Raw genomic sequence first — 24,176 nt, 5'->3', positions numbered from 1 at the left:
TTGTTTAATGTTGTCAAAATTGGCCTTCCTCCAATTTAGAACTTTAACTTTTAGATCCTGTCTATCCTTTTCCATCAGTATTTTAAAACCAGTAGAATTATGGGTCACTGGCCCCAAAGTTTTCCCCTACTGACATCTCAGTCACCTGCTTAGCCTTATTTCCGAAGAATAGGTCAGGTTTTGCACCCGGTACATCCACATATTGAATCAGAAAATTTTCTTGTACACACTTAACAAAATCCTCTCCATCCAAGCCCTTAACACTATGGCAGTCCCAGTCTATATTTGGAAAATTAAAATTCCCCACCATAACCACCCTTGTATTCTTACAGATGACTAAAATCTCCTTACAAATTTGTACCCCAATTTTCACTGGCTATTGGAAGGTCTATGGTACAATTCCCAATAAGGCGATCATCCCTTTCTTATTTCTCAATTCCACACAAATAACTTCTGTGGACACATTCCCAGGAATATCCTCCCAAAATATAGCCGTAATGTTATCCCTAATCAAAAACTCCTCTCCCTTCCTCTTGTTTCCTTTTTTGATCTTTCCTAAAGCACCAAAACCCTGGAACATTAAACTTTGTGAAAAGTATCCTATTCTTTTTTTTTTTTTGCTGCTTATAACTTGCAACATACAGTTTCCAATATTCTTTAGAGAACTGATAATCCAGAAGTTTGGTAATAAAAATAAATTGCTGAAAAAACTAAGCAGATCTGGGAACATCTGTGAAGAGAAATCAAAGTAAAACTTTTGTGTCCAGTGACCGTTCTTCAAAACAGAAATATGGTAATGCTCTACCATTAAGACTTTTTGTTTTATGCTAATGGAACCCACAAAGTGGAAGAGAAAATGCATCTGGCTTCTACAACTTGACTGTATCAGGAGTTTCTTAAATATAATGCAACACTCGTTCAGAAGTCAGACTTCCTTGATAATGACTGATGTTGATTAATGTGCTGTTTTTGTATTTAGAGCTTTAGTGAATCAAGAGAATAGTGGTCATGACTGCGTTGCGATCATGTTTGATGTCATCAAAGCTGCAATAAGATTTCAGAAAGCAACAGCTGAAGCTTGGATTAAGGTAATTCCTAATTTTTTTTGATGTCGAAGAAGTCTTTGAGGCCAAAAATTTAAATAGGTTAATAGGAGTGAAGTACAAAAGGTTAATATGACACTTTAGTTTTGCATGTTGTGAACCACGTGTACTCAGCTTGTCTTGGGCAGGCCTGTTATTATGAAACCAAATCGATATCAGGACCTGTGACTATTAGCATTGAACCTCTTTGATCACAAGGAACTGTGATTTCAGAATCGGTTAAGAATCAAATATATTGGGTCTAGATTCACAAATAGAATGACAGATTTCCTTCCCTCGAGGACATTGGTAAATCAGATGGCAATCAGTCATAGTTTCTGGCACAATAATATTGAGTACATTTGATTTCAGATATTAATGGAATTTGAGTTCTATCAGTGATTTTTACCTCTGTGGTTTGCTGACCATTAGCTGGGCCCTCTTGCTTGCTAGCCCAGTGACATTTGTGCTGGGCCAACACCCCTGTATCTTTCAAATTCTTTGAAGCACTATAGGGTGCATCCTCCTTTATACATGATATCTTTCCTACATCAAAGGTACATGTCACAGGCCCTCATGATGTGTCTTAAATCCTTTGAAGACAATTTATTCATGAAAACAGTTGTAGTTGTTTTCATCAAAGCTAATTCTTGAAATTCTTTTTAAAAACAACATTATTAACGACTATCTTTCTATGATATAGTTAATGGATGTCTTCAGCTTTGCTTATTATCCTAATGATCAAATTTGTACCGTACTTTCTCATGCCCAATATAATGACTTGCAATAATTTCCTTACACAAACCCTTTTCCTGAATAATATACAGACTCTGAAACCACAGGCAAGCTTTGCTACTTTCTCATGACATTTCAAAGTCAACAGGTTTCCCTTGGAAAGTCTGCTGCTCTATAGTACAAAGAACTTGGAACCTTTAAATCTCGAGGGAGTACAACAAGGTCCCCCTCCTCCTTTTTCAACCATAAACTCTATGTGACTCTCCCTAACATTCTGCTGAGATAGATTTAACAAAATCCATCTTTGACCATGAAATTGGAAAAAAAGTAAATGGCTATGTACATCTTTACATTGCATGTAAACGCTTACATGCAATATAATAATGATGCCAATTAATAAGTCTGCAAGGGCTGTTTCCCCTTGGAAAGAAGAAGGCTAAGACGAGACCTGATAGAGATTTTCCAGATCATGAGTGGGCTGGATAGAATAGATGGGGAGAAACTGCATCTAAAAGGAATTAGAATAAAAGGGCATAGACCTAAAGTGGCCTGTAAAAGAAGCAGTGTGAAATGAGGCAAAACCTTTTCATTCAGCGAGTAGTTGGAATATGGAATGTACTGCCTGCAGGTGCGTTGGAGGTAGATTCATTTGAGGTACTCAAGAGGGCATTGGCTGATTATTTGGATAAAAATAGTGTGCAAGGGTATATACAAAAAGCATGAAATGAGCACTTGATGCTTGTTTAATGAACATGATGCTTGTTTAATGAACCTGTACAGGCATGACAGGCAAAATGGTCTCTTCTGAGCCATAACACTTCTGTGATTCTGTGAAATATGGCTTGCTTTGTTTTGGGAAGACATCTCAAGCACAAAATAAAGCTATGCTTACTCTTGAATACACACATTTCTGCAGCATATTTAATATTTACTGAATATGGTGTCTCAGACACTGGTTACTGGATCGAAATACTCTTACTGCATTAGTGAAATCTAAAAAAAAGAAAATAAACAGTAGAAATGAGAGGTCTTTTTCTTAATTTCGTTGTTTCTAATTAGCTCACATTCCTCATAGAAGTCACTGATACTTTCTTGGGCACAATTGCAAGGATGTCAGCATTCTTCCAGTGTTCTTGGGCCAAGTCTCAACTCTTTACATCTGAACTCGAATCATGAATACTCTTAGGATAATAAAAAGTAGAGGGAAACATAGCCAAACTTTGTGCTGTGCTCAACCGGCATCCATGCAAGTGCATCACATTTCGGAATGAAATGTGTACAATTCTGGTCGCCGCATTATAAGAAGGATGTGGAAGCTTGTGTACAGTTCTGGTCACCACATTATAAGGAGGATGTGGAAGCTTTGGAAAGGGTGCAGAGGAGATTTACTAGGGTGTTGCTGGTATGGAGGGAAGGTCTTACGAGAAAAGGCTGAGGGACTTGAGGCTGTTTTTGTTGGAGAGAAGAAGGTTGAGAGGTGACTTAATAGAGACATATAAGATAATCAGAGGGTTAGATAGGGTGGACAGGGAGAGCCTTTTTTCAAATATGGTGACAGCGAGCACGAGGGGGCATAGCTTTAAATTGAGGGGTGATAGATATAGAACAGATGTCAGAGGTAGTTTCTTTACTCAGAGAATAGTAAGGGTATGGAATGCTTTGCCTGCAACGGTAGTAGATTCGCCAACTTTAAGTACATTTAAATCATCATTGGACAAGCATATGGATGTACATGGAATAGTGTAGGTTAGATGGGCTTCAGATTGGTATGACAGGTCGGTGCAACATCGAGGGCCGAAGGGCCTGTACTGTGCTGTAATGTTCTATGAGTGTGATCATCATCAGCACAACCGTAACTAATTTTTACGTCTGTTCCGATAAGCCATGTGATGAAGCCAATTATAGCTCCCAAAGCACTACTCCAATTGGTTTAAGATAACTGTGGATGTACTGGGATTAAATTTGGAACTTGAAAGTCCTTCACAGCTGAGTATCATACCATCTTTCAAGGCACATTTGAAAGGAAGATTTTTTTTCCTGCTTTAGCACTGAATGCAAAAGCAGAAGTTGCTGGACAAGCTCAGCAAGCCTGGCAGGATTTGTGAAGAGAAATCAGAGTTAATAGAGGAAGGGTCACCTGAAACGTTAACTCTGATTTCTCTTCACAGATTCTGCCAGACCTGCTGAGCTTTTCCTGCAACCTCTGTGTTTGCTTCTGATTTACAGCATCTGCAGTTCTTTTGGTTTTTATTTAGTACTGAATACCTCCATTTATAAAGCCCAAAATCCCATACATTTTGCTAACCACTTAATTTATCCTGCCATCTTCAAATATGTATGCATGTGCATTAACAGGTTCCTGTATCCTTTTCAGAACTGTACCATTAAGTCCATATTGTGTTTCCGCATCCCTTTTGCCAGAATGTATTATTTTATTCTTCTGAGACTTGCATTTATGTAGCATGTTTTATGACCTCAGAGCACCCAAAAACAATTTACAATAAAGTATATTTCGTGTGTAATTACAGTTATGTGGAAAGCTTGGCAGCCAAATTGTGCAATGCTAAACTCCTCCAATGGTAATGTGAACATGACAAGATCATCTGTTTTGGTGATGTTGGTTCAAGCATAAATTTTGACCAGGACAGTGATAGAACTCCCTTGAGTTTCTTCACATATTGGCAAGTGCTCAATTGTACCCTTGAAAGTGAACAGACAGGACCTCACCTCAAAGATGGCCCCTCAGACAGTACAGTACTCCCTCAGCACTGTGGTGTAAACCTAGATTATGTGGTAAATTCTCTGGGGTATAATACTTGTACCTTAGATATTGATGTGAAAGAAAACATAAAGAACAATACTCTTTCCTGTTCCAGGCTATTGAAGTGGTCGATTCTGCTGCCGGGCACAAGGTAACTAATTCCCTTTGCTATCCATGTTTCTTGTGATTGTTGCAAGATTTCCTCATTTCAAGAAGAAAACATTGAGGCAACTCTGTCATATTTTGAAATGTGGTGCCAGTGAACTAGTTGTATTAACTGTCCAGTTTTAATCTGTCCAGTGCAGTCAACAGGGGTCTTTGTTTCATCTCTAACTGAGATAATAAATAAGAGAGTGCTATTGGCTTTGCCCATTTTAAAAAGTGATGGAAGGTTAACAGAATTTAATATTCTGACAAAGCATTTATTCAGTACCCAATCTTGATCTAGGAATGGGAGAACCAAAATTAAAACTGTATCTCCAGTATTGGGAAGGATGATGGCCCATTTGCCAACTTGTTCTGATTATTTATAACCAGAGTGATTTATTTACTCGCATTCCCTCCACTATTTCTTTATAACTCTGCAATTTCTCACCCCTCACAATTCTTATTCAATTCCATTTTGCAAATTATTATCGAATCTTCTTCCACTTTCTCGGTGTATTCTAGATCACAGTTCTCTGTGTATATAATCTTCTCCTTAACTCGCCGCTAATTCTTTTGTTAATAACTCAATTCTTCCTCTTCCTTCTACTGGTAAGAATTGCTGTACTTCCAGGCTTGGGTTGCAAAATAACTTATTCTTGTAGTTAGTAAATGCTTCTTCAGTGAAAAGTTTTTTGCTGTAGTGGATGGAAGGGATACAGAGTTCTCCCACTCTTGCTGTTGATGATATTGAGCTGTTGACATATTGTAATATTTTTGATTCCTTTTGAAGGTTATAGATCTATTGGTTCTTCTAATCCTCCACACAACCAGTACAAACAATATCAAGAAACAAGTGGAGAAACTGTTACGTAGCAAAGTTCGTCTTGGCCATATTGGGGATCAGCTTTTGCAGATTGCATTCAGAAGTCATGTTGTGGTTAGTATCACTAACTAACTGAGGTTATTTTATACTTTTAAGTTATGAAACCTTGTGCTGAAATTTACCATTGCAAAGAGGATTATGTTTAAGCTACACCAAACTCTCAAATTTTCTGCAATTTCCAGCATTGTGCCACCACTGAACACATTTTCCCCTGTCCTGTCAGCATTCCACAGAGACCAATACCACTGCAGCATCCTGCTACATTCCTCTATTACTCCCAATACTTCATCCACGTTCCACTTCATGACACCTTCCCATGGAATCACAGGGTAGTAGTATTTGCCCCTTTAACTCCTCCCTCCTCACTGTCCAAGGCCTCAAACACTCCTCCTATGCGAAATGGTGATTGGCTTGTACTACTTTCAATCTACTACATCCACAGCTCACAATGTGGTCTCCTCTCAGTCAAAGAGACCAAATGCAATCAAGATAATTGCTTCGCCATACATTCAGTTATCAAGTGTAACTCCAGTCTTCGGTGGATTACCGTTTTAATGCACCATTTTGTTGTCAGGTTCTTATTTCTGCCCTAGCCCGCTACAGTGTTCCTGGTACAGTGTTGCAAAATTGAGGAACAACACCTCATTTTTGGTTTAGGCATTTTACAGCCCCCTGCACCCAGTGCTGAATTCTGACTTCCAACCTGACGTTTCTTTGTCTCCCACCCAATATCAGTATGTTGTGTTTTTTTTCTCTACAACCATTACTGCTGTCTTTATCTTTTGATTTACAATGCCTTTCGTCTCCAATCTCCCTTAACGTTTCCCATACCTGCCCTTCTGTTTCACCTGCCCTTCCCCCTTTCAACAACATAACTCACTGCTATCCCATCTCTCTTCTCTTCTAACAAAAGAGACCTTGGACTCAAAATTTTAACTGTTTCCCTGTTCACCGATGCTGAGTTTCTTCAGCACTTTGTCTTTATTCCACATCTCCAGAATATGCAGCATTTTGCTTTGAGTCATAGTCATAGAGCTTGTAAACATACACTTCAGTCCAAAGAGTCCATGCCGACATATTCCCAAACTAAACTAGTCCCACCTGCCTGCATTTGGCCCATATCCCGCCAAATCATTCCTATTCACGAACTTATCCAAATGTCTTTTAAATGTTGTAACAGTACCTGCCTCCACTGCTTTCTCTGGCAGTTCATTCCACGCATGAACCACCCTCTGTTTAAAAAAAAGTTGTCCCTTATATCCTTTTTAAGTCTTTCTCCTCTCACCATAAAAATAAGTTCCCTAGTCTTGAAATACCCCAGCCTATGAAAAAGACCCTTGTCATTCACCTTATCTATTGTTACGACAGAGGTAAACCCCTCTGTTACTTAAACCAAGCACCCAGAAAAGCTTGCCTTACCTTGTAATTTATTAAAATATGAGTGACAGAACTCCCAAATTCCACTATTTAAAGAAAATAACATCAATTTATTTTTTAACTCTAAAAGTGAACATAAAACAACAACTATTCACAACTCTAAGCCCCTCTTTCTCTTAACTACTTACGATCTGCCTCCAACTCTATAATAATATGCTGTTCCAGTTAGACACTTGTTAAAATTACATCAATTTAATTTCAAAACCACACAGTCGCTTCACTCTTCCTGTTGCTGATTTCTCTGGGTCATCGTCTTTCTTTTTACTGTGAGTATGTTTCATATGAAAAGGTACCTTTTGATGGAGAGTGTTTTCTAATTTCTTTCAGAGCAAGATGTTAGATGGGCAATTAGCTCTTCATGAGTTTCTCTCTCTATGACAGTTGCTCTCTGACCAATTTTCAAAATGTCCACATTTTGTACTCCTCCCCCCACTGGTTCGATGTTGGCAAAACAATAAATTCAAACTCGATTAGGTTTTAGAATCCTGGGGTATAATTTAAACTGGTTAAATTCGAATTGTTGTCACAACAGCAATCAAAACTAAGGTATCCATTTCACAGCCAAATGTTACTTTTTTTTCAATTTTTCCAGTATACTCTGGGACTACCATCTAGTCAGATACTCAGGTGCTTATAACCTCTTAGTTCAGAACAACATTTTCTCTCTCATTAAAGGTACAGTACATGCCTTCAACTTCTTAACAACAAGCCCCTTATGATTTTATAAGCCTCTATAAGGTGAACCCTCAACTTCCGACACTGCAGTGAAAAGTGTCCCAGCTTTCCAGTCTATTCTTATATCTCAAACCCTTAGCTATTTTTCCATCAGCTTGACCCATTCACAAAACAGTTTTATTTTGCCTGCTGAAGTGTAGTCAGGTTTTGGGTATGATGAATACTGGGGCATAATTCCTTCTACATAAATTTTCATCATTTTAGCCAGTCTTCTCTGCTCACTCACTCCAAAATTATCTATCTGTCATCCTTTTCCTGTTTTATATTTTTCTCTTTGACAAGTTTTCTCCCTTTTGTCTCCAGTTACTGCCCATTTCATCAGGGGTTCCCAGTATGCTGATGTTTTATACTCTTCAAGTTTATTTATATTAGGCAATTTTCCTTTTGCTTTTGAAATAAACCGAAGAGTGTAACTATTATGTTTTTAATATTCTGGCTCAATGTATCAGTATTAATTGTTAATGACTCTAGAGGATTTTCGGTGGCAGTTGTTAATTTTATCCTTCTGAAAACCTAATTAAATAAGAACATATCTTTGCTCGTCCTTTGAGCAGAAGATAACCATGTTAATCTTCTGAGGTGTTTGGTTGGATTCCAATGACTGTGTAAATGATTGCTAAGGTTAAACCAGATAGGAAAGGATATCACAGAATTGATTGCATCAGGTGTGGGCCACAACTGAAGTGTTGTGTGCAGTTCTGGTCACCATATTAAATGAAGGATGTGATTGTGTAAGACAGGATGGAGATGAGATTTGCCAGGATGTTGTATGGACTGGAGGGTCTGAGCTGTGAAGAAAGATTGCATAAGCTGGGCTTATTTTCCTTTGAGCAGTCAAGGTTGACAAGGGAACCTCATAGAAGTGCACAAGATTATGAGAAGCCTTGATCGGGTAACTGGCAGACTCACTTTGCCTTAGAAGAGGGGTCAATCACATCAATTTAAGGTAAAAGGTTGAGGGTAGGGTGGTGAGAGCTTGAAAGAATGGTTGAGGTAGAAACTCATAGGATTTAAGTCTCCGGGGCTATAGGCCTGAAAGCTGCAAAATAGGATTAATATTGTCAGATTTTTGTTGACTGACCTGGACACAATGGGCCAAGTCATCTCTATGACATTCTTCTGTGCTGTAAGCGCCATTGAAAGATGCAGCAATCCTGTCCACTCCTAGAACTTCAAATTGATCTTCGAACTTCCCGTGAAGGCTTCAGTTTCCTTGTAGCATTTCCTTTGACGTGATTAGAGAGCAGCCAAATCCAAGTGCTCCAGCGAAGATTTGTTTTATTAAGTGACTGTTAGGCCATTTGGCTATATGATCAACTCAATTTGTAATTGTCTCAGTGTGGATGCTCAGCTAAGCATTTCAGCATTTCACCATAAGCATTTTGCCCTATCAATCCTCCGAAGTGCATCCCATCCATAGCCAGGCTCCTCTCCTCTCACCCCACATTTGACAAGGCCAATCCACCCAACCTGCACATGTTTGAATTGTGGGAGGAAACCAGAACACCTGAGGAAATACACGCAGACATAGCAAGAACATGTAAACTTCACACAGTCAGCCAAGGCCACACCTGAACCCAGGTTCCTGGCACTGTGAGGCAGCAGGGCTAACCACTGAGCCACCATGCCACTAATTCTGGCAAAGATTTGGCAGGCAGCCGAAAGAAATATGATTCCTTTCCTGGTTGTTGCAAAATTTGGCAAGTTTCTTTCCACTCCTACAGGTCAACATTAATTGTGCTACCATAGTGCAAGGCCAACTACCTGTGGGATCATGATTCTTTGTAATTGAATCATGATACCAACTTTGCAAGCTGTCAGTGATTCAGGCAATAGGTTCAGTTAAAGCTCTGTATATAGCATATTGCAGTGTACACTGTTATTTTGTCAAGTTTGTTCCTTATAGTCAGAAATAGCCCTTTTCTTTGCTAAACATTCCACTATTTCTTTCCAGGTTGTCCGTGAGTACTTTCCCTCTGTGCTGTCCTTGGCCCAGACCTTGTTGAGATCCTCAGATGTAACTGTGGTGTCATTTGGCAGTCAAATGTATAAGCATGCATTTATGATGTTTGATTCCTACTGTCAGCAGGTAAGAGAAAGGTTTCTGTGTGTTGCTTCTTACTCTTGCGGGGAGCTAACTTTTTCTGGGATGGAGTTTCATTGGGCATTTTCTGACTTCACAATTGAGTGACTATTTATTATATATGAACCTAAGCTATGAGTAGACAGTTTGTCTGTAAGAAGTATCATGACCAAAATCTGACCTTAATCACATCCAGAGATATGATTTTGCTTGTCAATGAAAATCAATGGCCTGTATTTTAAAATGGCTCTTCTGTTGTGCTGAGAACATTTCATAGGTTCATACTGAACATCTGTCTTTTGAAGTCTTGCTTATACTATCATTGATTGCTGGCCAAAGTACACATTAATATATTCCCTTTCCTATAGTCTCTTGATCCTTGATCAAGTAAATTCCTTGATCAGACTAAGTTATAATGCAAAGGGAATCTAATGTTATAGTATCCACACTGTAAAAATTAAAAGTTGAAAAACTAAAGCAAGTTGGAGGTACCTTTGTTTTTCTGCTGGCATTCTAATTTTATGATGCTTGTTGGTGGCTGTCAGGTCATTGGCTCGAAGTCTGGTGTTGTTCAATGCACACATGAATAGAAGCAGGATCAGGTAGGCCACTCCGTCCCTCAGGTTAACTCTGTCTTTGAACAAGATCATGACTGATCTGATAGTAGCCACAAATCCATATCCCTTCCTACCCATAAAACCTTTCACCACCTTGCATTTCAAAAATCTATCTACTGCTGTCATAAAAATATTCAAGGACTGTGCTTCCATTACCTTTATAGGAAGAGATTTCCAAAGAGACACAGCTAACTGTGAGCAAAGAACATTAGGAATAGAAGGTGGGGCAGGCCATTTGGCCCCTTGAGCCTGTTGTGCCATTCAATAATCTTTTTGTGGACTTAGCTCCACTTACTCGCCTGCTCACCATAACCTTTAATTGTTTTACTGTTCAAAAATCTTAGCTTTTTCACCTTCAAACGAGGTAGCCTCAACTGCTTCACAAGACAAGGAATTCTACAGATTTACAACCCTTTGGGTGAACAAGTTCCTCCTCAACTCTGTCCTAAATCTGCTCCCCCTTATTTTGAGGCTGTGTCTCTAGTTCTAGTTTCATCAGCCAGTGGAAACAATCTCCCTGCTTCTATCCTATCCATTTCCTTCATAATTTTATATGTTTCCATAAGATCACCCCTCATTTTTCAAAATTCCAATGAGTATAGTCTGTCTACTCAATCTCTCCTCATAAGCCAGCTCTCTCAACTCAGGAATCAACGTAGCGAATCTCCCCGGCACCCCCTCCAGTGCCAGTACATCCTTTCTCAAGTAAGGAGACCAAAACTGTACATAGTACTCCAGTTGTAGCCTCACCAACACCCTATACAGTTGCAGCATAACCTCTCTTTTTTAAATTCCATCCCTCTTGCAATGAGGGACAATATCCCATTTGCCTTCTTAATTACCTGCTGCACCTGCAAACCAACATTTTGTGATTCATGCACAGGGGCATGCAGGTCACTGTGCACAACAGCATGCTGCAATTTTTCACCATATAGATAATAATAAATTTTACTGTTACATTTTCTTATCTCTGTTTTAAATGGGTGACCTCTAGTCCCAGACTCTCCTGCAAAACAAACCATTCTTTCCACATACATCCTGTCAAGACTCTTCAAGGATCTCATTTGTTCACATTATGTCTCTTACTCATCTCAACTCCAACATCTCGCTGGAGCAACGTTTCTTGGTGCACCCATTCCAGATTTTAGAGTTCTTTGACAAATTAAGAAATCAGTAACCTAATGCACTTTAAGAAGTGTGAACTGTGAAGAATTTTTAACACTATGTTCCTAAAGTATTAATGTGTGAAGAATCGGAATATTTTAAATTGCTCATTATTTTGCACATTTGATGTTCAAGTTAGTCCACTTAGTTAAATCCAAAGAGAGTTTTGATTATCTGTATCTGTACAGGAAGTTGTTGGTGCGCTGGTGACCCATGTTTGTAGTGGTTTCACTACAGAGGTGGATGTCTCACTTGATGTGCTTACAGACCTGGTTTCCCAGAATTCGTCTACAATGGCTGTCTATGCTATATTTGTGAAGGTAGGTTGAATAAAGTCTGAGTCGAGAAGCAATTTTGTTTTGCACTTTATTTTCGAGTGAAGCTGTTAGTGTTTAAGAATGTGGTATAACTAGAAAATATTCTGTTCTCAGTACACCAGTATCACATGCTATACAAAGAAACAATACCATTATGTCTCTCACCAGTTAGTTTACAATTTACTTCTATCTTTTTCAGTGGCATGTAGCAAAACCCAGTTCTTTCTTTTCACAGTAACCCTCGGTTTTTATTCTATCATTACATTTTTAAAAATATACAGGGTATCTTGGACTACATGGACAGCTTGTCTCCCCAACAGATAAGGAAGCTGTTTTTTGTCTTGAGCACATTGGCTTTTAGCAGAGGGCAGGAGGGCAGCCACATTCAGGTAAGGGAGAGAATTTGAAAACCTCAGAAGACTCTTTGGTTTCTCTTGTCTTGCCTTCTCTACATGTTGGATGGATGCTATGATTAAAATGTGTTTGCATTATAATTATTTTTTTCTTTTCCCTGCAAGAACTAGTCCCTGCAGTTATGTTTAATGTTATCTAGTGGGAATGTTAATAATTGCCTGTCCTAATTCCGCAGGATGACATGCACATTGTAATTAGGAAGCAGCTGTCTAGTACAATATCCAAATACAAGCGAATTGGAATCATTGGGGCAGTCATGATGGTGGGATGCATGGCTTATGACAGGTATGATAACACACATGTCAAAGAATGTTTAATGACTGGGGCCAAAAGCGTTAGCAAGGCTTATGAAAGTGTGAACATATATCTCTTTTATTATTACTAACTCTTGCAGGAATAAACCTCCAAAGGAGTATTTCTTTGCAGCACACCTTCCTTAGCTAAGATAACAGAGTGCCTCAAAAACTTTGTGATCCTTTGTCAGTCATGGATCAAATAGTCAGAATGTTCTGGTTTCCATTTCCAGTCTGGAACGTTGAGCACAGATACACTCTTTCACACAAAACCTTGCATCAAGGTTCTATTTGCTCTCCGTGAATATAAAAGACCCCAAAGTGCTCTTTTGTAGAGGAGAATGGGAGTGCTCCTAACATTTACCCCTTAACCAATATCACTAAAGCAGGCAATTGTGTCATTACCTCATTATTATTATTATTATTATTTGTCGGACTTTATGTGCACAAATTTCTGTTGCATGTCTTGGATTAAAGCTTCAAAAGTATTTCATCGGGTGTGAATGTATGAATAAATGATGCTTTATTGTCACTTGTGTTCTACTTTGAACAACATGGTAAAATACAAGGAAAAGCATTAACTGTCACCACAATCCAAATACTTCAAGAATAAAAAGACAAAGCTGAAGCAATGTTCATCTTCGCCCTGCTGCCTCCACCAGGAGACCTGAACCCTGAGCCAGCTGACCAGTGACACCTGTGCCGCTACCTGCTGGATCCACCAATGTTAGAGCTGCCACTCTTCAGGTGCCATCTCTTCGTCGCTGGGCCCACCCCACAGTGGGCCTGTTGGTGCCTGGTCCTTATCGCTCTGCAACCAGGAGCCCCCAGCTCCGCTGTCACCTCACCAACAGCAGGAGACCCTGGCTCTGGACCTACTGTAACCAGGAACTGCTGCCACCATCACGCCGATAACCAGGAGTCCTGGTTTTGGGCCCACCACAGTCAGGAGTCCCTGGGTCTGCTACCAGGCCAGGCGGCCGCCTCTCCAAGAGTCCTGCTCTCGCCGCTCCCCTCTGAGATGCCACCGCCTCCGCTACCGCTGACAGGAAGAAGATGGAAGAGGAGAAAAATGGAAAGGAAAGAAGGAGGAAGCAACCAGCTGAAGTGGATGGGCCCAGGAGCCCGAACGCTGCCTACTTTGCTGGTGTCTGGAGGTGTAAAGTTGTGAAGTGCTTTTGAATGTAAGATGGTATATAAATGTAAGTTACTTTAGTTTTTCAACTTGGACAGAATTTGCAAATAATGTGGAAATGCAACATATTTGTTTTGGCTTATGTGTGAGCACAACTGATATGAATAGTGCCATTCATAGAGAAACACCACTGTTAGTTTCATCACTTGTCAGGGTGTTTGTGACTTCCTTTCGACTCAGGACTGATGTAAAGACATCAACGTCAGTAATGAAAGATACATAGTTTTTTTGTTCACAAACTTTAATTTTGTAGCTTTGATGTGCAGTGAACAGTAACAATCATGTATAATTATGTTGTACCAACTGTTGTAAAGCTCAGAATGGATTTTTATACCATGAACCAACCACAAGTAGATTCTGTGTGGAATTTCAGAACATTGTTTAATACTGTTATTCATGTAGTTAGGTTTAAGTCCATGTGCAGTATATAAATTACGATGCTTCTTTTTCAGAAGTAAACTTGAACCCTCATCGTCAGACTTGGCATCCATGAGTAAAGAATCCTTCAGACAAGTATGCCTTATTTGTAACTTAGCTTTTACTTTCTCCTGTTCTCTGAAGTTGTAAAACATTGCTTGACTGAAAACATTGGTAGCTTTACCATGCATAGTCATCTGATACTTGATATGTCTAACCAGTCCAAATCACTTGACTTGTAGTGAGAAGTCAGATAAAATCAAATCCACATTTTTCACTTATTTACAACATTGTTGTTTGTAATGAGCATTTGTTGCTGTTGCTTCTGAAAAGATCCAAAAAACTGTAGATTCAAAGGCATTTATCATTTCATTTTAAGCTTTTAAAGGCTGCATTGAAAGAAGGGTCAAGGAGGTATGCTGTGGAAAAACATCAGGTTTCTTGGTGAACAAAATCAATGAAATGCTTACCTTTTAACATTATGCATTATAGTGTATTTTAGCAATTTTATTATGGCCCTTTCTGACACTGAGATGTCAAAAATTGCACAGCTGACTTAGAAAGAAGAAAGAACTTACATTTATAATGCATCCTAGTTCCAAGTCAGAAACACCTGGATGAATTGAATTGAATTTATTGTCATGTGTACCGAGGCACAGTGAAAAGCTTTGTCTTGCGATCAATATAGGCAGATCACAGAGTTAAGTAGCATAACTAAATAAATAATAGGTAAACAGCAGCAAAAACAAAAACACAGGTACAGGCGAATGTTAACAGTTTGAGTCCATTCAGTACTTGCACAACAGAAATTGTTCCAAAACCGGCTGGCATATGTGTTCAGGCTTCTCTACCTTCTCCTCAATGGGAGAGGTTGTAGAAGAACATTGCCAGGCTGGGATGGATTTTTGAGAATGCTGGCGGCCTTTCCTTGACAGCGGGCCTGGTAGATGGATTCTATGGATGGGAGATTGTCCTTTGTGATTGTCCAGGCCGAGTTCACCAATCTCTGTATGGTATAGGTAGTGATATATCCAGACAGAAGGATCTCGATGGTGCACCTATAAAAGTTGGCAAGGCTGTCATGCCAAATTTCCTCGCCTGCCTGAGGAAGAAGAGACGGTGTTGGGCCTTTGTAACTAGTGCGTCCACAGGAAGAGTCCAAGAAAGCTTGCTGTGGATGACCACTCTCAGGAGCTTGACACTCTCCACTTGTTCCACCTCTGTGCTGTTAATGTGTAGGGCTGCATGAGTAACATCCTGCCAAAAGTCAATAATGAGTTCCTTGGTTTTGCCAGCATTGAGGGCTAGGTTGTTCTCAGTGCACCATTTTTCCAGGTCTTCCACCTCCCATCTGTAATCTGTTTTGTCACCATCTGAAATTCGACCGATCATGAGGGTGTCATCAGCGAACTTGTAAATAGTATTAGTCTGGTATTTGGTGATGCAGTCATGAGTATAGAGTGAGTACAGTAAGGGGCTGAGTATGCACCCCTGGGGGAAGCTCCAGTATTGAGTGCTAGTGAGGATGATATATTGTCCCCAATCTTCACTGTTTGTGGCCTGTGAGTCAGGAAACTGAGGATTCAGATGCAGAGATTGGAGCTTAGTCCAAGATCACTACGTTTTTAGTAGATCAGTCTCGATGGGATGATAGTGTTGAAGGCTGAACTGTAGTCAATTAGTAGGATTCTTATGTAGGTGTTCTTGGTGTCAAGATGTTCTAGGGAGGAGTGAAGGGCAAGTGACATGTCGTCTGACGTGGATCTGTTTGTCTGATAGGCAAATTAGAGTGGTTCAAGAGTAGTGGGGAAGCTGGAGTTGATCAATGCCATGACCAGCCTTTCAAAGCACTTCCTGACCACCGAAGTTAGGGCCACTGGGTGGTAGTCATTGAGACATACTGCATGAGTCTTCTTAGGTACAGGGATGATGTTGACCTTTTTGAAATTGGCAGGAATAGTGGCCTGCTGCAGGGAGAAGTCGAAGGTGTCCAAGAAGACTTCTGCCAGTTGATCTGTGCATGCTCTGAGTCTCCGGCCTGGGACTCCATCTGGTCCCATTGTTTTCCTTGGATTCACACAAAGGAAAACCGATCTGACCTCTCATGCAGTGACTGTTGGGATAGGTTCATGAGGACCTGTCAGAATAGGTGTTACCTTTCTGCTGAAATTCTGCTCAAAGCAAGTATAGTAGGTGTTAAGATGACCTGGGAGGGATGTGTTATTGTCTGCTATCTTGCATTGTCTCTTTTTAGAACCTGTGATGTCATTCAGTCCTTGCCATAGTCGCCGAGTGTCTGGCTGGGTCTCTGGTTTGGATCACTATTGGTCCTTGGCTGTCTTACTGGGTCTGCGAAGGTCATTCTTGGATTTCTTATATTTGTGTGGGTCACCTGATCTGAAGGCCTCATGCCTGATTTTTATTAGGTTCTGTATGACCTGATTCTTCGAGGGTTTCCTGTTGGGGAACACCCAGATTGACTTCTTTAGTATGCAGTCCTCCACGCACTTGCTGTTAAAGTCTGTGACGGTGATGGCATATTCTTCCAAGGTACCTGTGGACTCGAAAAGCGCAGCAGGTCAGGCAACATCAAAGGAGAAGGAGAATTGACGTTTCGGGCATAAGCCCTTCTTCAGGAATGAGGAGGGTGTGCCAAGCAGGCTAAGATAAAAGGTAGGGAGGAGGGACTTGGGGGAGGGGCATTGGGAATGCGATAGGTGGAAGGAGGTTAAGGTGAGGGTGATAGGCTGGAGAGGTCGGGAAGAAGATTGCAGGTCAAGAAGGCGGTGCTGAGTCTGAGGTTGAGACTGAGAAAAGGTGGGGGAGGGGAAATGAGGAAGCTGGAGAAATCTGCATTCATCCCTTGTGGTTGGAGGGTTCCTAGGCGGAAGATGAGTCGCTCTTAATCCAGGCTTCGTATTGCCATGGAGGCCTAGGATCCCGCCTCCCCCCTCACTTCCCTCCAAGGCCCCAAGGGATCCTTCAATATCCATCAGAAATTCACCTGCACCTCCACACACATCATTTACTGCATCCGCTGCACCCGATGTGGCCTCTTATACATTGGGAAGACAGGGCGCCTACTTGCGGAACGTTTTAGAGAACACCTCTAGGACACCCGCACCAACCAACCCAACCGCCCCGTGGCTGAACACTTTGACTTCCCCTCCCACTCCGCCAAGGACATGCAGGTCCTTGGCTGCCTCCATCGCCAGACCATGGCAACACGACGCCTGGAGGAAAAGCGACTCATCTTCCGCCTAGGAACCCTCCAACCAAAAGGGATGAATGCAGATTTCTCCAGCTTCCATTTTCCCCTCCCCCCACCTTTTCTCAGTCCCAACCCTCAGACTCAGCACCGCCTTCTTGACCTGCAGTCTTCTTCCCGACCTTCCCCTCCCACCCCCTCTCCACCTATCACCCTCACCTTAACCTCCTTCCACCTATCGCATTCCCAACGCCCCTCCCCCAAGTCCCTCCTCCCTACCTTCTATTTTAGCCTGCTTGGCACACCCTCCTCATTCCTGAAGAAGGGCTTATGCCCGAAACGTCGATTCTCCTTCTCCTTTGATGCTGCCTGACCTGCTGCGCTTTTCCAGCAATACATTTTTAAGCTCTGATCCCCAGTATCTGCAGTCCTCGCTTTCTCCTACCTGTGGACTGTTTGAACATGGCCTAATCTGCCAATTCCAGACAGCACCGGAGTTTATCCTCTGCTTCCTCTGAACACCACTAGACCTGTATGCGTGGGGGTGGGTGTGGGGGTGGGGGTTTTCCTGCTTGAGCTTTTGCCTGTAAGCTGGGAGAAGAAGCATGGCATTGTGGTCAGATTTCCCAAAATGAGGGTGGGGGATGGAGCGGTAGGCATCTTCCACAGTGATGTGGCAGTGGTCTAAAATGTTTGGGCCCCTGGTGGGGCCAGGTAATGTTCTGATGGTAGTTGGGCAATACCTTCCTTAGATTGGCTTGATTGAAGTCACCAGTTACAATAAACAGGGCCTCGGGGTGTTCTGTCTCCAGGGTGGATGTACTTCTAGCGAAATAGTCACTTATGGATTACAGCTGGCTGTTAGAACATAAAACAATGAGACAAATGAGCAAGATGTGTAAGCTTCTATGAACATTTTTTCATGCAACATTTATGTAGACACTAAATGATTGGAACGGATGGACAGGGCCTTGGTTTAACATTACATCTGAAGGACTCCATCTCTGACCATGTTATGCTCCCTCAACAGCGTTCAAATGACATGCTCAAGTCCTAGATTGAGGCCTTGTCTGTCTATTCCAATTTGAATTAAGTCTCAACCTTCTTAATCAGAGGTGGAAACGCTACTCACACAATCAAACGTTTAGCAAGTCAGTCGCATCAACTTTATTTTCAGATAGCACTGTAGCTTTACAGTAGATTATTACAAAGATATGAATTTTTTTTTGACTTTGTGAGTATTTCTGTTGTATTTTACAACTCTTTTCAGCATGTCATCTCTAGAACTAATTAATGGTGATGTTCTTGTTTTTACTTTACCTTGTATTTGTTCTGAATGTCTTTTTCCAACATCAACAAGAAGGTGGCCAATTTGGTTTTTCATTGTACTAATTTCTGAAACAATCTGTATGTTAAGGCCACTGCTCTGCTTGAGTTGGTACGCACCTGCAGTGAGCAGTCTCCAGAAGCTGCTGCTCTCTACTATGATGAATTGGCTAACTTGGTGCAGAAAGGAAACCTGGATCCACAAGTGCAGGTAGCATTATTAACATATATTCATTCATTGCTCACTACTGGATACTTGATCACATCAGATCTATGTTTCTCATTCAAGGGTTTTGTGTCTGTATAGATTGAAGTTTTTGATTTGGCTTCTGATTGGAAATACAGAATAAAATATTTTGCACAACGAAATTTAGAAAATGACAAGAGTTTCTGCAGTACACACCTGCGAGGCACCATCTCTACAACTTGAATGGCTAAAAGTTGATTATATAATCAGAAGTAACAGTGCAACAGCAGCATGAGCGTTTTGAGCACCAACGTCACAGCTCCACCACAACATGCATGGAAACTGGTAGCTGTTCCTTTCATTTGTTTCCTACTCTGTCACTGCAGTGATGTCCTTGAGCCTGTCAAAGACTGAACAACTTGCAGTGTTCCAGATCACATGCCCACATGGTTTGCATTTATATAATTGTGTTATACATAGTCTTTTGGATTAATCTGTTGTTTTATAATGTGCAAACATGAATTTCATACACAACGAACTGAATTAAGGCTAAATAATTAGTTGTCTGTTTCAGAGGTTAAGTGCAAATTATTTTTACATCTTAGCCACACTATATTTATTGTCATTAAATATATTTGTAGATGTGCTTGCAATTGCTTAAAATATTTTATAATCTCTCAGAATCACAAAATTGTTACAATACAAAAAGAACTCTTTGGTCCACTGGCTGTATGACTTTGATATTTTGATTAAATGCTGAATTCTTGCCTTCTCCCCACAATTCTGCATGTTGTTTCTATTTAAATAATCATCCAGTACCCTCTTGAATGGCTAAATTGAAAGTGCTTCCAGCACACTCCAGGCAGTGCATGCTAAACTCGGACTACTTGTGTGATTTATTTTCTCTCATCATGTATTTGCTTCCTTTGCAAAACACGTCAAAACTGTGCCCTCCAGTTCTCTATCTTTTCGTGAGTGGGAACAGTTTCTCCCGATCAGCTTTGTCCAGGCCCCTCATGATGTTAAAAATTTCCATCAAGTCTCCCCACATTTTTCTCTGCAAGGGAGACAGTCCCATTTTTTCCAAACTGCCCTCATAACTGAATTTTCTCCTCCCTAGAAACATCCTTGTAAGCCTCTTTTGCACTGTTTGCAGTGCATTTGTATCCTTTCTAAAGTGGAGCACCTAGATCACTTCAAGATACAAGCAGTTGGCTATACTGGTTCAGCATAACTTGCCTGCTCTTATGCTGTGTGCTTCTCCTAAAGAAGCCTAGAAAAACTATATCTAATTAACATTGCAGCCTAATGCTGCTACCAAGCCCTGCTACCATAATGATCTATGTATATTTACAGCCAGATCTCTCTGCTCCTTCATACCCTTTACATTGTCTGTCCCTGTTCTTTGTTCCAAAGTACATCACTTCACACTTCTCCACATTGAACTTCATCTCCCACCTATTCACCCACTCTAACAACTTGTCAGTCTTTTGACGTTCCATCCTTTCCTTCTCTCACTATACAGTTTTCTCAAGTTTTGTGTCATTTGCAAGCTTTGAAATTGTCCCTGCACACCAAGATCTTCATTTTAAAATCAATTTTTAACACATCTTGTGTTTATGGCTAATATATGTTGACTTTGAGAAATGAGCTAGGAGAAAGAAGCAGTGAAAAAAAAAATTATGTAGTAAGAGGAGGTAAAGAATTTGGGATTACTAGATTGACCATAAATATAAACACAGGAAATGACATCACCAACCCAAAGAAATCCAAAATATAAATAGAAAGCAGGAATTTTCAGCAGTGCTTTGCCTGAGGCCCATTGAAAATGTTACGTAGTAGGGTAACGAAGCATCTGGAAATGAACCTTCCAGCTTAGCAAGCAAACCTATATCCAAAACCTCAACCTGAGGTACAAATCATGTCAAAACTCGCCATAAGTATAATCTCTATCTTTCTTTATATCTGTTGGTCTCTCTCTCTCTCTCTCTCTTCTTTCTCCTCACTCCTTATATTTACAATGTTGGAGCTAGCTTCACAGTGTGCAGTTGTTTTCTGTATGTGCTAATTCTGGTCAAGTAAACCCAGATGTTTATATTTGTAAGGAAGTAAGTTCTCATAAATTTCAGCAAATTGTATTTAAAACACTTATCTAAACAGGCTGTCTTAATTTCTCCTTCCTTGCAAATGTATCTGATTCTTATTCCCCATCTAAGTCCACTTCCTATGAATATGCAATCAGGAGAGGCCCAGAAAGAGTCTCCCTGAGCATTTGAGTGCATATCAAAGTGCTTGGTTTTGCGACAGAGATGGTAATTGTGCATCCTAATTTGAGGATTCTGTCTGGTTTAAGAGGGCCCACAAAACAGAGAAAGCAGGAAGTGAATATCGTCAGCGAAAAGTGAATGGCATCGCCCAAAATATAGCTGTGTCAACAAATGAATGTGGAAATGTAAGCTGTGATGAGGATACAAAGGCTGCACAGATATTTGGACAGATTGAGTGATCAGATGGAGTAGGGAAAGTGAGGACTGCAGATGCTGGAGATCAGAGTCGAAAGTGTGGTGCTGGAAAAGCACAGCAGGTCAGACAGCATCCGAGGAGCAGGAGAATCTGGAAAATGATGAAGGACATATGCCCGAAACATTGATTCTCCTGTTCCTTGGATGCTGCCTGACCTGCTGTGCTTTTCCAGCACCACACTCTGAACTCTGATCAGATGGAGTACAGTGTGGAGAAGTATGAAGTTGGGTATAAGATTAGAAAAGCAGACTATTGTTTGGAAGATGCAAAACCTGTAAATATTGATGTTTGGAGAGATTTGAGTGGTTGTACAAGGAAAACAGAAAATTAGCACGCAAGTATGATTAGAATTAACAAGGCAAATGGCATCTTGGCCTTTATTGTTAGGCGGTTAGAGTACAGGAATTAAGATGTTCTACTCCAGTTATGCAGGGTTTCATTGAGATCATATCTCGAATCCTTTGCAGTTTTGATCTTCACATTTAAGATCAAATTGCATTGGTGGTGGTATGGCAAAAATTCACGAGCTTGGTCCCTGGGATGAGAGGATTGTCCTATGACGAGAGGCTCAATAAATTGGAACATCTGGTTTTAGAAGAGTGAGAGAGGTGATCCCACTAAAATTATAAGATTATGAAGAGATTCAACAGTGTCGATGCTGAGTGATTGTTTCTGCTGGTCAAGAAATGATTAGATTAGATTCCCTACAGTGTGGAAACAGGCCCTTCGGCCCAACCAGTCCACACTGACCCTCTGAAGAGTAACCCACCCAGACCCATTTCCCTTTGACTAATGCACCTAACACTATGGGCAATTTAGCATGGCCAATTCACCTGACCTGCACATCTTTGGACTGTGGGAGGAAACGGGAACACTCGGAGGAAACCCACGGAGACACTGGGAGAATGTGCAAACTCCACATAGACAGTGACCCAAGGCTGGGATTGAACTTGAGACCCTGGTGCTGTGAGGCTGCAGTGCTAACCACTGAACCACCGTACTGCCCTAAAGCACATGGGCACAATCCCTCGATAACAGGCCGATCATTTATGACTGAGATGAGCATAGATTTCCAAAGAATTGTGAACCTTTGGAATTCTTTATCCCAGTGGATTTGGTTTGTCCATTGTTGAATACCTTTAGGGCTGCATAGGCAGAATTTTCTTGTCTCAGGGAATCAAAGGATATGGGGAGCAATCGTGAAAGTAGATTTGAAACCCAAGGTCAGCCTTGATTGTTTTGAATGACAGGGTCGACTCAATAAATGGTATGGTCTGTAACTGCTCCTGTTTCATGTATGCTTGTGTTCTTGAAATCTGCAAGTAAATATCAATAAACTGTCGCAATGTACAGTATGTATTTCTGCATAATACACCTTTTAATAACAGATGTGCAACAAGACTTTGGCAACATTGAAAATAAGCACAATTCTCTTTTTGTTTGTCTTTAGGAATTGATTGGTAGGAGTGTACTTGATGATTTTCAAGAGGACTTCGTTGTAGATTTACTGCCAGAAACAGATAGGTAAACTATGAACAGCAGTTATCATTCGTTCTGAGGAAGGGTCATCGGACCCGAAATGTTACCGCTGATTTCTCTTCTCTTCTGCTGCCAGACCTGCTGAGCTTTTCCAGCAACTTCTATTTTTGTTTCTGATTTACAGCATCTACAGTTCTTTCAATTTTTATTTATTCATTTGCTGGTTCTAGCTGTGTAACTAAAGTTAAATTTGAGATCAATGTAACGATTTTTATAAAATACTTCTGTGGGATTAGTTAGAATAACTGATCATATATGAATTGCAATGACTTGCCAGCTTGGTTCAGAGGTCTTATTGGTCTCTGAGTTTCAAGGTCCTACGATTAATCGCCTTTCCGAAAACACCAGCACACATTCTAGTACTGACACTCCTGTGCAGTACTGAAGAATTGTAGCATTGTTGGGGATGCCATGCGTTAAACTAGGTTTATATAGCCTTTCAATTAAAATATTCCATGGTATCATTTGCAGAGGAGCAGTGAAAGTTCCTGGTGCTTTGGCCAACACTAATCCCACAATTACATGTAAATCAAATGAACTGATCATTTATCTCATTGTTTGTGGGACTTTATTCTGAAAGTTAGCTGTAATCATTTTCCTGGTTACTACACCAACGATCATGCAGTCTCTTTTAAAAAGTGATATTGCCAGTTGATGCTGAATTAGAGGTGCTTCTGGATTATGGTTTCTTTTCCATTAAAAGCTGGATTTAGACTGCTTAAACTAATTTCAAACAGGTCCTGACAGATAGAGTTGCCAGTCAGGTTTGGGTTTGAACTCAGAAATGAAATCAGAGCATTTAGTACTTAGTCTGTCCAATTTGCAGCACATTGCTGTTAAAAGCACATTTTGTTTCATTCAGTGAATGCATGTTGCCACTGAAATCAATGTTTAACCTGGATGAAGAGGACACTGAAGGTGGGATTGTTATCAATCTTCTACCACTCCTGTCCAATAGCGTGACCAACAATGGCTTTGAAAATGCAGCCGGCAAGCAAAGGAACAAAAAGTAAGGATGATAGTTTTTATTTATATTGCCTTCTTTGTTTAATCAGAAAATCCAATTTAAAAAATCAAGAATTTAATTAGAAAACAATGGGAAACATAGATATT

General features: G+C 40.5%; 1 protein-coding gene across 1 annotated transcript in view; it reads left to right on the top strand.

Moving 5' to 3' along the window:
- fancd2 (FA complementation group D2) overlaps positions 1 to 24,176 on the top strand; it is a 105,500-nt gene that overhangs the window by 31,115 nt on the left and 50,209 nt on the right. Inside the window, exons 12-22 of the mRNA XM_043707668.2 lie at positions 980 to 1,088; positions 4,694 to 4,729; positions 5,516 to 5,662; positions 9,735 to 9,869; positions 11,833 to 11,964; positions 12,243 to 12,350; positions 12,551 to 12,660; positions 14,316 to 14,376; positions 18,906 to 19,025; positions 22,975 to 23,048; positions 23,926 to 24,072. Of these exons, the coding sequence (XP_043563603.2) occupies positions 980 to 1,088; positions 4,694 to 4,729; positions 5,516 to 5,662; positions 9,735 to 9,869; positions 11,833 to 11,964; positions 12,243 to 12,350; positions 12,551 to 12,660; positions 14,316 to 14,376; positions 18,906 to 19,025; positions 22,975 to 23,048; positions 23,926 to 24,072 (1,179 nt within the window). The remainder of the gene's footprint in view (positions 1 to 979; positions 1,089 to 4,693; positions 4,730 to 5,515; positions 5,663 to 9,734; positions 9,870 to 11,832; positions 11,965 to 12,242; positions 12,351 to 12,550; positions 12,661 to 14,315; positions 14,377 to 18,905; positions 19,026 to 22,974; positions 23,049 to 23,925; positions 24,073 to 24,176) is intronic.

The sequence above is a fragment of the Chiloscyllium plagiosum genome, unplaced genomic scaffold (genome assembly GCF_037043375.1).
Source record: "Chiloscyllium plagiosum isolate Xiang-an unplaced genomic scaffold, Cpla_swu_hap1 HiC_scaffold_14, whole genome shotgun sequence".
Lineage (NCBI taxonomy): Eukaryota > Metazoa > Chordata > Chondrichthyes > Orectolobiformes > Hemiscylliidae > Chiloscyllium > Chiloscyllium plagiosum.
This window is presented reverse-complemented; position numbering and strand designations above follow the sequence as displayed.